This window comes from Panthera onca, chromosome A3 (genome assembly GCF_046562875.1).
Source record: "Panthera onca isolate mPanOnc1 chromosome A3, mPanOnc1 haplotype 2, whole genome shotgun sequence".
Taxonomy (NCBI): domain Eukaryota; kingdom Metazoa; phylum Chordata; class Mammalia; order Carnivora; family Felidae; genus Panthera; species Panthera onca.
In genome coordinates this window covers 76,810,757-76,829,821 of record NC_138341.1, presented here as the reverse complement: position 1 = coordinate 76,829,821, position 19,065 = coordinate 76,810,757, and the positions used below count along the sequence as shown (strand labels likewise).

At 40.2% G+C, this 19,065-nt stretch overlaps 1 protein-coding gene across 5 annotated transcripts in view; it reads left to right on the top strand.

Annotated features, from left to right (window-relative positions):
• The window catches only part of PLEKHH2 (pleckstrin homology, MyTH4 and FERM domain containing H2), a 114,695-nt gene extending 95,982 nt beyond the window's left edge, over positions 1 to 18,713 (top strand). The window contains exons 25-30 of one of the 5 annotated variants that reach the window (XR_009602535.3): positions 3,160 to 3,301; positions 8,253 to 8,398; positions 9,447 to 9,576; positions 11,039 to 11,073; positions 13,477 to 13,563; positions 15,512 to 15,543. Coding sequence is in view for 2 of the 5 variants with exons in the window: in XM_060607566.3 (XP_060463549.3) it covers positions 3,160 to 3,301; positions 8,253 to 8,398; positions 9,447 to 9,576; positions 13,477 to 13,563; positions 15,512 to 15,649; positions 16,612 to 16,797 (829 nt within the window). In the remaining 3 variants the exon portion in view is untranslated. Of the gene's footprint in view, positions 1 to 3,159; positions 3,302 to 8,252; positions 8,399 to 9,446; positions 9,577 to 11,038; positions 11,074 to 13,476; positions 13,593 to 15,511; positions 15,650 to 16,611 lie in introns of those variants that run through there. The other 4 variants (XM_060607566.3, XM_060607596.3, XR_009602540.3 and 1 more) reach the window with 4 other exon arrangements.
• The last annotated feature ends 352 nt before the right edge of the window (positions 18,714 to 19,065 follow it).

Genomic DNA, 19,065 nt, shown 5'->3' with positions numbered 1-19,065 from the left:
ATAATTCCCATGATTGGCAATTCTTACTACCACTCATTTACCCATTCATTCAGGAAACATCTGTTCAGCGTGTTCCAGTGCCAGACCTTGTGGAAGCCCTGGGGGTTCAAAGGTGAACAGAGGGTTCAGAGGTGTAAGCTTCTACCCTTTAGAAGCTTACAGTTTATAGGGAGAAACAGACATGAAATCTTAGCAATGTCATTAATGCTGTAACAGAAACAGTAGAGCACAGTAGTGAAGAATAGGGCCTCTGGAGAGAAACTGCCTGGGTTAGAATCCTGGCTCTCCCACTCACTGTGTGGCCTTGAGTAAGTCACTTACCATCTCTGTGCCTCAGATACCCTCTATGTGAAATGGAAATGGTGCCTACTTCTAGGGTTGTCTGAAGGACTGTATGTTGGCAAATGTACAGCACTTGGATCTAGCCGCACAGTAAACGTCCACCAATATTGGCTCTTACCATGAATATAACATGCGTATATACAAGACATTGTGGGACCATAGAGGAAGCCTTTGCAGAGTGGTGCTTTCTGAGCAGGTGACTTGAGATGGTAGCCATAGAGGCAGCAGCAGGCAAGGGGTTGGGGGGTGGGGGGGTCACGACTGCAGTTCAGTGGTGTTAGCCGTAGACCATGGTGGATGGAGGAGTGACGGGAAGGTAACTGGAAGGTGAAGGCAAGCTGCCCCTTCAGTAAGTTAACAAGGGGAGGAGAAGGACGACAGTAGGATGTAAATGCTCCTAGGAACGAAATACGGAGCCAGTTGGAGGCAAACAAAGGGTTCCCCAGCAGCGCTCAGAGCCCTACCGCGTTCAGAAGCAGCATCCAGGGGTCAGAACTGGTCCTGAACATTTCCATCCCACAGTATTCCGCTTCCTGGTATCAAGTGAGGAGGTGCACATTTGCAGATACCCTGCTGTCTAACCCAGGCCCTGCCTGCAGAAGAGAAGCCCACTTCCTCTGCTGCAGGCCTCTTTGGGACTAGGGAGTGCCTAGAAGCTGGTCATTTTGGGGACACTCACATCACATTCCCCTGGCACCTCGTCTGTCCAAGACTGTGGATTTGAGTTTCTGACTCTTGATCATTTTTGTGACTCTTTGGTTCCTTTCCACATTCTCTCCAAGTCCTTGTACAGTCGTTGGAGTGCAAACTATTTCTTTAGGGGCTTCAGTCAACGATTGTACGTATTGTCTTCCTATATACTTGCCCTGGATTGCTTTTCCCTTTTTGATCATAGTGCTTCATTTCCCCTCCCAGGTCCGTCTTTCCAGCATGCCAATAAGAATAGAAAATGCACTTTAGGTCTTCTTGCCCGCACCTGTTTGCATATCTGGTCCTTTTTTCCCTCTACCTTTATTATCAATTCAAACTTTTATTAAGAACCTTACTTAAACCAGAGTAGTTCTTAACTTCAAGTGGAGGAAATAAGCTATGCCGAAAAGAGAGGGCTTTCTTCTTAAACTTTATTCTCTTTGTTTTATATCACTTTGCTGATAGCATTCTCTCTTTTTTTTTTTAAGTTTATTTATTCATTTTGAGAGAGAGAGAGAGAGAGAGTGCACAAGCAGGGGAGGAGCAGAGAGAAGGAAAGACAGAATCCCAAGCAGGCTCCACACCATCAGTGCAGAACCCAATGTGGAGCTCGAACTCATGAACTGTGAGATCATGACCTGAGCCATGATCAAGAGTCAGATACTTAACTGACTGGGCCACCCAGGCACCCTAGTAGCATTTTGAATTTAGACTCTGTTTCTATTGCCCAACCATAGTCTTCTGTGAGTTAGCAGCTTATCATCATGCAGTCACAGATGAGTAGGGCTTAGGATTTGTTTTTTCCAGAGACCACTCTGAATGATTGCATGGGTTGGCGATTCCTAAGTGTGGTGGGTGGGAAGAATTATCAAAGTCATGGGAGGGAAGAGCTTTTCAGAGTCCACCCACCATGCTTCCCTGGGATTCCCTGCCAACAGAGATAATTAGTGTGAAAGATACTGTAACTGATGCCAGTGTGTCCTCTCCTGGAAGGGTGTGGGGAGGAAAAGGCTGAAAATCCACTTAGAGCTAATTGGGCACATTCCTAACACATGCTGAATCTAAATCTCTCTTTTCCTGCCACTCTGTTGTCCTGCCAACATTCAAGTATAGCAGTGTATTGCTTACCCACCCCATCGTCGTAACATCTACAGCATTTATAGCACCCTGTGCCTGGTCTACAGCCTGAAGTCAGAGCCCCCAGAGGTCTCCCGAATAGTGGAGTGGCATAGTGAATAAATAAAGAAGATCACTGAAATGCTGAAGTCCTCCTAGGCAAACAGAAGATATCTCCTATTTCAACAAGTAATAATAACCACATGTAAACTATGTTTGAGCTCCTAAAGATGCTTACCTGGATGTGGGGGGAAAAAAAGTTAAAATGTACAAATAATATCTTTTAGACCCTCCAGAGAAAACTGCCACCCCCAATTTGATGTTGATTTTTTAAATTTTTTTAATGTTTATTTATTTTTGAGAGAAAGAAAGAGAGAGAGAGAGAGAGAGTGTGTGTGTGTGTGTGTGTGTGTGAGTGGGGGAAGGGGCAGAGAAAGAGGGAGACACAGAATCCGAAGCAGGCTCCAGGCTCTGAGCTGTCAGCACAGAGCCTGATGTGGGGCTCAAACCCATGAACCGCGAGATCATGACCTAAGCCGAAGTCGGGTGCTTAACTGACTGAGCCACCCAGGCGCCCCTGATGTTGAGTTTGAATTCAGATCTTCATTTCTCTCTTCCGTGATATTTCCAAGGTATTTAGGAAAGATCATGAGTGTTTTGACAATTGCTTTTATACAGCCCATTGAATTGAAGGGTTACATCAGCATTCCTTACAAGAAAGGGCATATTTAATTTCGTTCAGTACCTTAGGTCCTTCCTCAGTAAAGGATTGGGTATTTTAGGGCATAAAAAAATAGCATAGAAGCATTCCTTAACCTCAAAGCAGCTTTTCCTCTGTTTGCTGGAAATACTAATATGAAACAGAAACAGAGATGGACTGAGAGTCATGCTCTAAGTTTGTATCACGTAGAGAACTACCTTAGAATAACCCTGTATCAGTCCCCTGGATTTGTCTTTCCTTTCTTTCTTTGTAAGAATACCATGTAACGAAAGATTTCCTCTTCTTTTAAGACTGTATTTCTCAATGCAAGCTCGCGGAGAGACTGATAGAGAAAAGTTGCTGTTAATGTATCAGACAAATGATCAAATAATAAATGGACTTTTTCCTCTGAACAAGGACCTGGCATTAGAAATGGCAGCTCTTTTAGCTCAGGTAACTTCCATGTTATATAAAGTAATATTTTGTTAAAGGTAAGATCCTAATTTCTACATTGATTGAAGTATAGCAAAACAATATACCTTGTAATTCTTTAAATTCACGTTGCTGTGATTAACACCTTAAAACTTACAGGCATATAATTACAGTTTGACTCTGAATTGCTGACAACCACGGCGGTGATGTTGACTGAGACAGTATTCCTCGTGGAACCTGGTTTCTTAGTTATCTTAACAGTATCCCACTAGGCTCTGCATTTAGTAAAGGAATTTCAGTGTAGAGCTGCAGGGCTGAAGATGCCGTGCTGAAATCATTCAGTAATCTAATAGGAATGGGTCTTTTCGGGGCACCTGGGTGGCTCAATTGGTTGAGCGTCCGACTTCGGCTCAGGTCACGATCTCGTGGTTCGTGAGTTCGAGCCCTGCATCAGGCTTGCTGCTGTCAGCCTGTCAGCGCAGAGCCCGCTTCGATCCTCTGTCCCGCTCTCTCTGCCCCTCCCCTGCTTGCGCCCTCCCCAAACTAAATAAATATTAAAAAAAAAAAAAAAAAAAGGAATGGGTCTTTTAAAAGATTAGAGCACTTTCTTTTATTTACCTATTGTACCAATAGGATTAAGTTCAGACGTTTATAAACACACGCAGAAATCAATAGTGACTTAATCCAAATAGAAAGGTATTTGTCTCTCACGTAGTGAAACAGGCAATCTGGCACCTCTGCAGAGTTGCCAGAGGCATGGGCTTTATCTTGCTCTCCATTCTTCTTTCCCTAACATGTCCTTTTCATGGTCCTGGAGATCTACCAGAGCTCCAGCTATTATATCAGTGTCCCAGGCATCAGGATGGAGGAAGGGCTGAAGCAGGGCATGCCTTTCCTCCTTTGAGAAACTTTCCAGAAGTTACCCAGAGAACACTTCCATTTATGTCTCCCTGGTCAGAACTTGGTCGTATGGCCTTGCCAGCCTACAAGGGAGACTAGCAAATATGGTCTTAGCTGGCTGGCAAGGAGCACAGCTCCTAAGTAAGTCCAAGGTTTTTATTACTCGGAAAGGAGAGAAGAGTCGTAAGAGGCAGTTCACAGTCTCCACCACAAATGAGTCTGTGCACAGCTTAATTAAGGAACAATGTTAAGGCAGCTCTGTGATACGTCATTGGGACAAAGGCTTAGATCTCCCGAAGTCTGTGGTCCTTGCACAGTGCACACCGTCCCAGGACATCTCTTTATTTACCACCTGTGCCAGGGGTTCCCAAATCTTTTCTCTCCAGTTCACTTCTCTCATGCACTACTTAAATTCGGCCCAGCAGGAACCGAACTGTCTTCTCTCCTTTTCCTTCACCTTCTATATCTTCACTGTGCTGCTGTCTCCTCATGCAAGCTTCGAGTCCAAGAATCATCACCGACTGCCCTCCTTTTCACTCGGTCCCACCAGTCACCACATCCTGCCCATTGTAACTCTAAGATACATTCTCCTCTTCACTCGTCTGCATTTTGGCCACCATTGCTGGGTGTCGGACCACCATCGCGTCAAGCCTGCTCTCCTGCAGCAGGCTTCTAGCTCATGAGCCTTTCTCTGGTCTGATCCCCTACAAATCTGTGCTAGAGAGATTGTTCTAGTTAGCTATTGCTACATAAAGAAATGACTGCAGGACTCAGCCACTTAACATAATAGTTTGGGCAGGGAGGAGTAAGGACAGCTGGTCTCTGCTGCATATGGCAGCAGCTGGCCTTGCTCAAAGGCTGGCTGTGACTCTGCCGCTGCAGAGTTCACTCACATATCTGGCGTCTGGCGCTGGCTGTTAGCTGGGACTTGAGCTGGGGCCATCAGTGGGAACACCTACCCGTGGCTTCTTCATGTGGCTGCGTGTGCTTCTGCACAGAATGGCGGTTGGGTGGCAAGAGCAACGTCCGGAAAGAGGGACAGGAAGTGGGGGCCGCCATTTTCTTAAGACCCGGCTGGGAGGCTGAGCCGTGGTGCTTTGGAAGCTCTGGAATTGGGGTGGAGATCTAGCCGACAGGTGGATCTCGCTGTCGTTCCCTTATTTACAAAGGGCATTTGTGAGCTGCACTCCGCCTGCCTCTCCAGCGTCATCTGTTAATATTCCCTGCTTTGAGCTTTATGCTCCAGCAAAATGGAGACTTTGGTTCCCTGCACAATTCCCTGACTTGCGTATGGCTCACTTTTTCTTACCTCTTCTGTGTACTTATTTGTCCGCTCAGCCTGGAACATCTCAACCCCCATTCCTTCACCTGTTACTTTCAATGTATCCTTTTTTTTAAAGTTTGTTTATTTATTTATTTATTTATTTATTTATTTATTTTGAGAGAGAGCAATTGGTGGAGGGGCAGAGAGAGAGAATCCCAAGGAGGCTCCTTGCTGTCAGCACAGAGCCTGACATGGGGCTCGAACCCATAACTGCGAGATTATGACCTGAGCCAAAACCAAGAGTCGGATGCTTAACTGACTGAGCCACCCAGGTGCTCCTCAATTTATCCTTCAATTTTCATCTGAGGTGTCACTTATTCCAGGAAGACTTCCTGAATTCTGCCTGCGTGGGTTAAGTGTCCCTCTTGGGGTTTTTGTCATGTCCTGCACGGTACTGTCTTTACTTCAAAGGTTTATTATTATTCATTTGTTTCTGCTTCACACCACTGGCTGTAGCCTCCCCGAGGGAAAGGGCTGTCCCTATTCATCTTTGTACCTAGCACAGTGCCTTACACATAGTCCATTCTCCATTGGATGAATGAATAGTTAATAATTGAGTTTACTTTTTATAACAATTTTATGGTCCTCCAAACTTTAAAGCATCCTTGCTGCACTGAGGGTTCTCATTTTGCAAGCAATGAAAAGCTAAGGAAAACACAAATAGGTCACAAACTTTCTTGGTGATACGATTAGGTATGATTTCCTATCCCTTGCCATTCTAGGTTCTAGTCCTCTAAAGGCATCTCTTTAAAATCACTCTCATTTTCACTAAAATTTAAGTTAGTCTTCCTCTTTCAATTTTTAATTTTATCAGAAAGTTTTTCTGAGAAAAATTATAATGTCTTTGAGAGAGATACACTTCTAACATGTTTTAGATGAATTTGAGGAAAGAGTAGGGAGGTAAGACTATGCGTACACCTAGAAAATTCTGAACATGTTACTGACTGAAAAGTATAATTTCTCCATCTATGAAAGGAAAATTAAATAATATCTCCGAACTCTTTTCCTCAGAGTAGTCTTTGTGAAGACAAATTAAATATACTAATCTGAGATCTGTAGAAGAAAAGTTTTTTCTGTTGAAGATTTGACTATCTCTAGGCCCTTGTTGATACTCTCTTTCTTAGGAAATTCTTGGAGCTGATCGTTAATCATTGTGCATAGTGTCTGGTAGGGCATCGTGTTGATGTGAGTCATATTGGGAACTCTCTGAGTTGATTTTCAGTTAGCCTGCAAACATTTATGTGCTCCTTCTGACACTGACCTTGGAGATTCCACTGTAGGGTTCCCTAAGAGAAAAGGTTGCCTTGAATGGCCTATTTTTGTGACTGTTGGTTGTCCAACTGCCATCTCCTTGGAGGATAAAGCTTGCTCTTAGGTTTCACAGATAGCTGTGCTGAGTATGGTCTGGTGATAGGTGAGGACAATAAAAAGCTTGCTCTGGGGGAAGGATTTCAGTATGTTTGAAGAACAGATGGACACCTTGTGTTTAGTGTGGGGAAATTAGGGAAGGAGGTAGGAAATGAGGATGAGAGTTGAATAGCAGGGCCAAGCCAAGAAACCAACAACTAAGAAACTGGTCAGAGAAACTGGAAAGGTAGAATACACTGTAAGTGTAAGGTTCAGCTAAGGAATTTAGATGGCAATGGATCAGACTAAGAGCTAGAAAATAGAAGCCACAGGGGTCAGAATCTCAGAGGCTGGTTGTGCTAACAGCTTACCTGGAGGCAGAATATCCCCTTGAGATGGAGACCCAGACAAGTCTGGATGGAACCCTCCATCTGTTTATTGGGGAGTGTTGTAGGTAAGGATGTGAATGATCAGTAGTACATTCATCTGAATGTCCCCACTCCGTTTCCCTCCTTGAACCCTCTTTGGTACCCTCTATAAGGCACTTGACACGGGTCATTACAAGTATAAACAATTTGTTTATACTCAACTTGTTTATACTTCAGCCTCCTCTGTTAGACAATAAACTCTTTGAGGGTAGGAACTGTGCTCAGCTGTTTTTTTTTTTTTTTTTTTTTTTTTCCTCACTTCACTTAATATATGCCTGACATATAATGGAGACTCCATATAGGTTTGGACGAATGAATGGGGGGATGAGTGGTTAGAGAGATGGGTGGGTGGGTAGAGAATGGCGTCTGTGTAGCCTGTTCATAGAGATAAGGATTGAACATTCTTTCATTCAAGATGAAAGGGAAATACAGGACTCTATTCCCAGAATAATAGGGCAAGTGGATGGATACAGAACCATTTATGCAGAAAATCTAGGAAGACAGTAATGAGAATGTCATTCTTACTCCCATCATATTCAGTGGAGACCCTTAAGTACAAATAATACTTTTCTGAGATTTCTCATAGCTTTATAACTCTTTTGTCTTTTATTATTAGCTCCCATTTTGCTTTATTATTAGCAACTAAAATAGTACCCTAAAAACAAAAAATTATCCTATGCTCTTATAGCTAATAGTATTAGTGGCCCTTAGCAAATACTACTAGATGGCAACATTAACCAAGAGTGGTTGATGTAGAAATGGAATTGAAATGTTTGAATTACAGATTTTTTTCTAAATTAGAATTCAAATGGAATTTAGATTTTATTAATACTTGTGTATGGTTATAAATTCCATAATCACACAATCATGACAAATAGATTTATATATTATAAAGAATGTTCAGAAACAATGAAACTAATTAAAAAAAAACACTCTTCAATACCCTTTATTTTCTTTTTGGATTTGCAATTAGGTGGAGATTGGAGATTTTGAAAGACCCTTTTCAACTCCAACAGGGCATGTTCCTAATCAGTGCAAAGCAAATCAAACTCTAAAACAAGTCATAGAAAAATTTTATCCTAAAAGGTATAGAGATGACTCCTCTGAAGAACAGTTAAGGTAAGGAAGTACTTGTGACTCTTTAAGGGTAGAGTCACACTGGTCTCTTGGTGATATTTTGCTGTTCAAATTTTAAAGATGAAAATCATTATACGTGATCATTTTCTTAAGATTTTTTTAATACTGTTGACTACCAAGAGGTTATCAATCTTCTCATTTAAGATGGGCCTAGAAACTTGAGAATCCGTATTTAAAGTTTTAAAGAAAAGATGTTTACCTTAAGTTAGAAGATCTACTTTTCATTTGATCTTATTCATTCTTGTCCAAATTAACCCTACTAATAAAAAGAAAAAAAATGGCCAGTACTGTGTCTAGTGTTATGAAGTGTTTACCAACAAGTTGTATCTCTTGGGGTATTCTATTATAAACAGATTAGAATAAAAACAAACTATCTGCCTACACAAGATTTTTTTACTATAAATTTTTGATTGAATTCAACTAATTTGGAATTTTGGTTTTAGAGACTATATGAAGAAAGGGTAATTCAATTTAAAAATAGAGGCAAATCCAATTCAATGAGTTTTCCAAAATAGAAACATTTAAGATCAGGCTCTTGTCTCTGTAGAAGTAAGCAGTTGCCATTGTGATTTTATTTAAGGCATCTCCCCTGCAGCTGACATCTCTCTAAGCCAGGGGTGGTAGTACCTAAAATTCCCCCATTAGGGATTCATTCTTTGGTTTCAATGTCTTGTACTTCTCTTTAAAAATGAAAGCCATCCCAATGAGAAATTGCCTTTTTAAACTAATTTACACTAAGGTTTGATGTTAGCTTATCAGACTTTTTTTAACTTTGCCCAATGGGGGTGGGAGATGGGGAACTTGGGTCATGCTGAAAGCACTAATAGTATGAGAATTTAGTGAGAGGAATGTGCCAAAAGGACGAGGGGTGGACAGTGGTGAGATGGGAGTCACCAGATCACAGCTCCTCCTGGGTGACACCTCAGTACCCCAATTGTCCTAGGATTGGCTCAAGGAGAGCTTTGCCTTGGGAGGAGGATACACGGTTTATGTTTTTGCTTTTGCGTTTTCGTTTCTGTTCTTTTCTTAGGCAGCTCTGCCAGCGACTGTCAACCAGATGGATGGCCCTCCGGGGACACAGTGCTGCTGATTGTGTGCGCATTTATTTGACAGTAGCCAGGAAGTGGCCATTCTTTGGTGCCAAGTTATTTCTTGCAAAAGTAAGAAAGGATGGGAGGGAGATGCGGAATAGAAACCTTCACCTGTATAGTTGCCCCTGTGCAGTTCACTGAAGTAAAACAGTGACCACGGTGACCCCAAGTTTAGTATGTCCGGCTTTTAAAAAGAAAATAAGGTGGGATGCCTGGGCTGCTTGGTCTGTTGAGCATCTGACTCTTGATTTCAGCTCAGGTCATGATCTCAGGGTTGTGGGATCGAGCCCTGCATTGGGCTCCAAGTTGAGCGTGGAGCCTGGTTAAGATTTTCTGTCTCTCTCCCTCTGCCCCTCTCCCCCGCTCACACCCTCCCTCTCTAAAATAAATGTAAAAAGAAAAGAAAAGAAAACCATGAAGGGACACTAAGGAAAGGGCAGGAGTGTCACCAGCTTCTCCCTCTTGCCGCCAACCTTAAGTCACCTGCATTCTGCGGGCTCATCACTAGACTGAAGGCAGCAGCTGAACTCCACTTTCTTGTCCGCATCCATGCATCCTCTCACCCATTTATCATTTACTCTCTCACTCATTTACTTGTTTATTTAATGTCTAGTGACTTCTGTTTGCCAAACATTATGTATCTAGAGATACATAAGCCCATGGTTTCAGATGGGTTGTACCCAAACTTCCGGGACCCCACAATCCAGTGTTGCAACAGGCCCGCAAACAAGCATTGTAGAGTGAACATGGTTAAGAGTGACAGGGACAGGGCACTGTGGGAATACTGAGGAAGGAGAGGTGAGCCCTGCCAGCAGGTGGCCAGCCCAATCCCCAAGAGAACTGTACTTTTTGAACTCTTCTTTCTGTGGAACCATGTCACTTTATAGTCTCTCAGGCTCCTAAAATACTCCTTGTTTTGTGGTATATGTGTGTATGTGTTTGGTCTGTCCTCATTAATAAGTTGTAGGCATCTTGAGGGTGTAGACTCACTGATCCTGAAATCCTCATCTTGTGCACACCGTTATTCTTTGCATATAAATACCACGTAATACATTTTTGCTGAGTAGCTGTGCCACTTTGGGCAAGTCAGTTAGCCTCTCTGAACCTCATTTTTATCATCTGTAAGTGACAACTCAGACTAGAAAAGTAAAATCTAGGGTATCTTCTCATTCTAATTCCATGAGTGACAGTATCATTGTGAGGTAAGAAATTATACTGCTCCTGGTACTGAAAGCTGTATACTAATGAGTAAGTGGGTGCTGTCATTATGCTTAAACATCTGTGAAATGAATATATTTGCAAGGAGTTGAACATGTTTTTTACAAATGTAAGGACTAGATTTGAACTGTAGAGTAGCATTTTACACTGAATTTTAACTCTGATTTCAGCATTGGAAGGAATACTAAATATTCTTCTTTGATTATATGCTCTGTGCTTTTTTAGCACAGAAATATTATTAAATAATGATGTAGCATTTGCTTGTTGCATGACCGGCATCTTTTCTTTACTCTTCTTTCTTTATTCTATGCAGACACCTCCTTTGCTTAATAGCATCCATTGGGGGCTGTAAGTATATATACTATCAAATACACCGTTTTAACTCTTTTCCCTATTTTAGCCGTTTTTAAGTGTACGTTTCTGTGGCATTAAGCACATTCACATTATCATGCTCCCCTCACCACCATCCATCTCCACAACTTTTTCATCTTCCCAGATTAAACTTCCATACTCCTTATTCTCCCTTCTCCCGGGGCCCTGATATCCGCCGTTCTGCTTCCTGTTCTGTGTATTTGACTGCTCTAGAAACCTCATGTAAGAGGAATCATACAGTATTTGTCCTTTTGTGATTGGCTTCTCTTTCTTTTTTTCTTTTTTAAAATTATTATTATTTTTTCATTTAAATCCAAGTTAGTTAACATATAGTGTAATAATAATTTCAGGAATAGAATTTAGTGATTCATCACTTACATATGATACTCAGTGCTCATCCCAGCAAGTGCCCTCCCTAATGCCCCTTGCTGATTTAGCCCATCCCCCCACCCACAACCCCTCCAGAAACCCTCAGTTTGTTCTCTGTATTTAAGAGTATCTTACGGCTTGTCTCCCTCTGTTTTTTATATTATTTTTGCTTCCCTTCCCTATGTTCATCTATTTTCATCTTAAATTCCACATATGAGTGAAATCATATGATATTTGTCTTTCTCTGACCGACTAATTTCGCTTAGCATAATACCCTCTAGTTCCATCCATGTTGTTGCAAATGGCAAGATTTCATTCTTTTTAATTGCTGAGTAGTATTCCATTTTATATGCATACCACATCTTCTTTATCCATTCATCAGTCGATGGACATTTGGGCTCTTTCCATAATTTGGCTATTGTCAACAGTGCTGCTATAAACATTGGGGTGCAAGTGTCCCTCCAAATCAGCATTTTTGTATCCTTTGGATAAATACCTACTAGTGCAGTTGCTGGGTTGTAGTGTAGTTCTATTTTTAACTTTTTGAGGAACCTCCACACTGTTTTCCAGAGTGGCTGCACCAGTTTACATTCCCTCCAACAGTGCAGAAGGGTTCCTCTTTCTCTACATCCTCGTGATTGGCTTATTTTTCTATGCAGAATGTCTTCAAGGTTCATCCAGTGTTGTAACGTGTGTCCAAATTTCCTTCTTTTTAAAAGCTGAATAATATTCCATTGCATGTATATGCCATATTTTGTTTGGCCAAAGGACAATAAAAACAACATTTTGTTTATCAAAGGACTGGGGGTTCAATGGCTTAGGTTAAATGGCATCTTTTATATATATATGTGTGTGTGTGTGTGTGTGTGTATTTGTATGTATATATATATACACACATACATATATATATTTTTAAATTGTTTAAAAAGAGAGAGAGAGAACATGAGCACGGGGAGGGGCAGAGGGAAAGAGAGAGAATGCCAAGCAGGCTCACACAGCCTGGAGCCCGATGCAGGGCTCAATCCCTGGGATCATGACCTGAGCTGAAATCAAGAGTCGGACACTTCACTGACTGAGCCCCCCAGGCACCCCAGCATCCTTTTAATGCTTGCCTATCCTTAGCAAACAGACTCTCAGTAGATAGCAACCCAGGGGTTTTTATACATGAGATTCTGATAACTTTTACCTTATACAAATATAGTATATGTATAAATACTACAGATTCATCCCAGTTGCTTATCTATGGCCTCAGCATACTTTCATAAGGTTTAGGAGAAGTAGTTAAGTTTTTGTTAGAATTTTAGTCATTGTTAAATTCACTTATTGTTGAGCAATCATTGTGGAATGCTCGAAAACATTCATGGGTTTTAATTGGGGTTTAGTGGTGAGAGATTCTTTTTATTAATATAATTTCATTGTTTTTTACAATAAGGAATTTAGTGGAAAATTTGGTATTTCTCATTACCATTCATCACACAGTTTCATCTTTTCTTTTTATTCTATCATTATGAGTCATTTGAGTGTCAGATTTAATAAACTTTCAGAAAAAGTATGTATTTACACACCTTAGAAACACACATGTGTTTTGTTTCATTAGGATTTTGGTCCTCATAGAAACCCCACAAGCTCATTAACTCTTAGTCTCTTAACACAAAAGAAAAATAAGATGTAAACACTGTTGTTCCATGTTAAAGATGAGGAAATTGAGCCTCAGAGAGATTCAGTAGTGTGTCCAATTGTACAGCTAATAAATGGCAGATTGAGAACGCAGACCCAGGTCCCCTGCTGTCACATTCACTGCTCTTTCCATTACATGCCACCGCCTCTGCCCCAGGAGAGATTTTTTTCCCCCTGTAGGTTTCGTGTTCTCTTTTTTCTCCTTCAAGAGATATTTTTAATAAAAATAAGTTGCTGTTGTTGTTGTTGTTGTTGCAAATGTTGCACTGCATTGTGACTAAAAACTATTTCTGTGATTTGGTTAGCGTTTATTATGTTTTCATCTCTTCACAGCCCATAACTCCATCACCACTCGGAAGTACTGTCATGTGGCTGGCTATCCACGAGGATGGCTTAAGCGTCTTAGAATACAATTCCATGGTAAGATTAAGTTGCACGTTGAGTCAAATGTTTGCATTGCTCAATGTACATACACAGAAGGTAATGATCTCTTCATACGCTTTTTCTTATACACAGATAACATCCTTCCTTTCTAAAAAAATTTTTTTGTACGTTTATTTTTTTCAGAGACAGAGAGGGACAAAGTATGAATGGGGGTAGGGGCAGAGAGAGGGAGACACAGAATCCAGAGCAGGCGCCAGGCTGTGAGCTGTCAGCACATGGCTCAAACCCACGAACCGTTAGATCAATACCTGAGCCACAGTCTGATGCTTAAACAACTGAGCCACCCAAGTGCCCCCATAACATTCTTCCTAATACTATCATGAATAGTCATTTTTACAAATACAACTGTGATTGTTATTTAATCTTTTAAAACAAGATTGGACGGGTTTTGAATTGCATATGAGGAAAATACTAAATACCATGACTAAATTGCAACCATGGTTGTATTCATAAAACAACTATTCATTTATAGTGTTAGGAAGATTGCTTCCTGTGTAAATGAGAATCTTTAAGATAACATCAATGTAGGGGCACCTGGGTGGCTCAGTCGGTTAAGTGCCCAACTCTTGGTTTCACCTCAGGTCATGATCTCATGGTTCATGAGATCGAGCCTGGGGTTGGGCTCTGCACTGACAGCATGGAGCCTGCTTGGGATTCTCTCTCCTCCTCCTCCTCCTCCTCCTCCTCCTCTCTTTCTGCCCCTCCCCTGCTCTCTCTCTTTCTTCAAAAAAATAAAAAATAAATAAAAGAATGGTGATATCTAGTTTTAGCAAGACTACAGTGCTGGGAATATAACTGGATGTAACTTTTCCTGAGGACAATTTGAAAATATTCTCAAAATTGTTCTTTTTTGAAGTAGCAATTCCTCTAATTGAGATTTACAACTAAAGAAATAATTAGATATGTGTATTATTAAACATGTCAGAATATATGCATTGAAGTATTGTCCAAGGTAGTAACAAATAAAAAATGATTTAAATTTCCTGCAATAAGAGATTGGTTAAATAAAGGATTATCTATCAAATCATTTCTTTTTTTTTTTAATTTTTTTTTTTAACGTTTATTTATTTTTGAGACAGAGAGAGACAGAGCATGTACAGGGGAGGGGCAGAGAGAGAGGGAGACACAGAATCCGAAACAGGCTCCAGGCTCCGAGCTGTCAGCACGGAGCCTGACGCGAGGCTCGAACTCACGGACCACAAGATCGTGACCTGAGCCAAAGTCGGACGCTTAACCGACCGAGCCACCCAGGCGCCCCTCTATCAAATCATTTCAAATAATGTTATACAAGTATATTTGTTGTCATGGGAAGATATTTATAATTTGTTGTTAAATTTAAAAAGAAGCAGAATCCTGAACAATATGCACCATACTATTTCTGTTTATATATATCAAAATCTATATATCAGGGTGAACCATATAGTTTTGCCGATATTTGACCGACCATTTTTTACCTTAGAAAGTACCAGTTTCAAAAAAAAAAGTATCTGTTTCACATGGTTCAACCTAATATGTATAGAGAGAGATCTTGAAGGACATTTACAAAGGTATTAACTGTGTTCTTCTACTGGGTGCTGGAATATAGGTGCTTTTGATTTTCTTTTTGTATTTTCTGTTTTGTCTGCAGTGAGTTATTAGCTTCAGAATCAAACTATATTTTAATTATAAACGTAAATGATGCCTCCATAAAATTAGTATATTACTATTTTAAATCATAACAGATTTTCTTTTAGAAAATAATTTTTTGTATTATATGTAATTAATACCAGCATTTTTCTTTTTTAGGGAAGTATAATTAACATATAATGTTAAGTTAGTTTCATTGATATCAGCACTTTAATGGAAATATATGCTATTAATCATTTCTCATCTTTCTTTGAAAGTAAAGAGTATATAAGATATTAACTTTTTCTTCTCTTTGAAGAGGTTAATAATCAGCTATGTGTACAAGAGTCTAATGACCTTTGGAGGTCATCAAGATGATTTTATGATAGTCATTAACAATACACATTCAAAGGACAAACCAACAGAGAAATTACTTTTTGCCATGGCAAAACCCAAGGTGAGTAGAAGCCTTTCTACCAGCTTTTTTTATACTAGTTTTTTCAAGCTAACACATTTATTGTGCAAAAAGTAGGTTGCAGATGGGAAAACAGACTTACTTACAATCAGACAATCCTAGGTCTAAATTCTGGCTTACCTCATCTTGCTAAGCTTTGGTTTCCTCCTCTAAAAAATTATAGGAGGCTACCTACTTTTTTTGGCTTAAGAATTAAATGATGGAATTGTTAAAATGCCTTAGCCCAATGCCTGGTATACAGAAGGTTCAAAATAAGTGGTCTTGATGTAAGTTGTTGTCAGGTACCTTTTACACATTATCTTATTTACTTGGGGTAATTCAAGTTACGGACTCATTAGTGGGAAGAGCGAGGTTTTATAATTAAGACTTTACTTGTCCTTTGTAGTTTTAACGTCGATAAGTAAAAACAATAAATACAAGGGCTACATTTTAGTATGTAATTCCAGTTTTGGTAAAAAGAATGAAGCATCGAGTTCCCTAAAACTTTAAAATTGTCTTAAAATTATCAACCAAAAGAGACTCCTTTTTTAGAATCTAACACCTTTTTTTCAATAGCAGACACTGAAGCAAAGGCCAGTAAGTGCAGAAGATTGAGACATACTCAGGACTTCATCTAGTCTCAATAAAAAGTTGATATTATGCACTGAGGTTCTTAATTCACATACACACATATAACTGGCAGCCTGTGCTACTGTCACATTTTTTACCGTCACAAAACATTGCCGCTACATTTGATTGTTAAGATCCACTCTTCCACCGGTTTCAGCAGCAGGAGAAAATGTCAGTGCCTTGATGGTGCTGAACATGTAAGTACTTCACGGATCTGGAGAGGAGGGGATTCTGCTAGCCTGGGCACTTGCACATGGAGACCGCCAGCCCTTTCCTCTTTTGAAAGTGATGAGAACTTCTCCGGAGCATTAACGAGTCTATTTTTCTTGCTTTAGATTCTTGAAATCACTCTTTTGATCGCCAGTTACATAAACAACTTCCATCAGCAAAAGGCAGCCTTTCACCACCTCTCTGCTCCGGCTCTGCTCTCAGCCCAGACCCGGGGGCCGGAAGCCAGGGCAGCGGGAGGCCAGCCCCTGCTGTCAAGCAGCAGACCGACCAAAGGCCCCACTCTGCTCTGAAAGCTTGGGAGCCTGAACCCTCACTCCCGTCCTCCAGCCAATGGCTGCATCAGCTGCAGATAAGTGCGTTGACACACGGGCAGTGTTGCGCCCACACTGGTTTTCCAAACTTCAAAAACGTGGGCGTTTCTCTCTTTCATTTGATCCTTAAATATTCAAATGAACACGACTAATGAACCATAAGCACAAAATTTGCCCACATGCTGATATGCTCGTAGATTAAATGGGTTAGAATTCATCATTTTTTCCACCTCCTTTGTCCCTTGCCGTCAGACACATCATGCAGTGTGGCATGGTTTTGTCTCTTGAAAAAAATATTCTGGCAAAGGGAGCTACCAAACTCCCATTTGGCAAACCAGTTAACTATTTGGAAGCGCTCACTGCCAAAAAATTAAGTGCTGTGATTAAGTGTGCTTTTAATGAATGATATGGTGTTCGGAAGGACGTGTACAGTGTCAGCAACAGCTGCAGGGTGCTGTTTAGTGGCACAGTTTTAGAGCCGGCACAGTGCTTGTGGCACAAGGAATCCCCGCGAGAAAACAAGAGTTAGGTAACCAGAGCCTCCTGTGTGCTATTAGAAAGTGCAGCCTGTCACCTTTTCGGATCACTGGAGTGTAAAGTTTAAAACGAGACAGTTACTCCTCACATTCCTTGGCTGTTACTGGATGGCCCGAGTTCACTGGAATATTGCCCACATTTCCTTGCATTTGGTGCTGGGTCATCTTGACCTCATTTTGTTAAATAACATCTTTGAAAACAAACAGACGCTTAAAACTTTGCCCTCGTATGGTCATTTTTAATTATGGTTTGAGTATAAATGTCCCCAAAGTATATTTTAAAAGAAAAGAGAAAGAATTCTTCTGTCAAAGGAGGTAAACTTTTAGTTGAGAGAGTCTAGAAATGTGTTACTTTGCTGGAATACATGAGTGGTCAGTTCATTCCAGTATGTGCCAAAACAAAGTAGTTATTCATGATAAAAATGAAACTGTGATAAGACATGAAAATTATATTATAAAACTGTTTAATTGCAATAGTAATCATGAGTATACTTAATTTTATTTATGTGGAGAATATTTGTATTTATTTTTTGGACATGTATTTATCACTTTGTGTGTGGTATTTGTGTTTTTTTAACCAATTTGAAAAAAAAAATGTTAGCTGCTGATTTAATTTGTTGGCAGAGCCTTCATAGTTTCCTCGTTGCTGCTTTCTCCCTATGGCAATATACTGTTGTCACACTAAGACTTTTAAAAATATTCCATCTCGTATTAGCGTCCTTCGAAAGGGCAGAGCCAAGAAATACACTGCTCAGCTAAGATTTTTGCTTTATTGGGAATGACAAAAAGAAGGTCAAAAAACCCCATGGAAATAGATTCCCATTTACTATTTCCCCAAATCTTTTGAGCCACAGCCACTCTCTGCATAAGCAAGTTGATTTTTGAGAATAAACGAGTTACCAATTTGCGATGATTCTCAGGAGTCTTTTGGCTGGCATCCAATAGAGTTTCTTAGTTCCCAGGAAACTGTTCAGTAATCACTAGTTGGTAAGCCAGAGGCTTGGCAGAGCTTACATCTGTGTGAGGACTTTATTCCCAGGCAATAGCTACTTCACCATCGGGTAAGCACACCCCACTCCAAATGTTCTCATTTGAACAAGTAGTGAAGGCTTAGCTTAAATGGTGGCATTTATTTTTGATAGAACAGAGATAAAATATTTTGATGGAAAGAAATCAATTTTCTGTAACTGATGATGTGAAAATTTTATTTTCTGGGAAATTACTTATATAGCCATTTAAAAAATTCAAAGTATGTTATTATGATTGGTTACAAGAGAATAACGTTACATGTTTAATTGTCATATTTGTCTCCTATCATTTTCTTCCCTTTCAATCATAATAAATGATTTACAAAACCCATTTTGAGCATTATCTTTTGAATACTCTTCGAGAAATACCTAATGTTTTCATTGTCAAAGCTGAGGTGTACTACTAGTGAAAATGGTAGTTATTACCTCCTTCTCTTGTATTCATGCTTTGTCTTCAGTGTTGCTTTGTTTTATCCATATAAAAGGAAGCTGTTTTGGCAAATTGTAACTTTAAGATGTATGTATGCATATTGACACATATACAATATGTATAAATCGTGGGGTTCTCCTGTGATTTCATAATAAGCTCCATAAGTAGCTTATTTCAAGCTAATTGATGGGCTGTGTTTTAAACATTTATTGTAAATGTTCTGGGTTTTGTTTGTTTGTTTGTTTTTATGTGT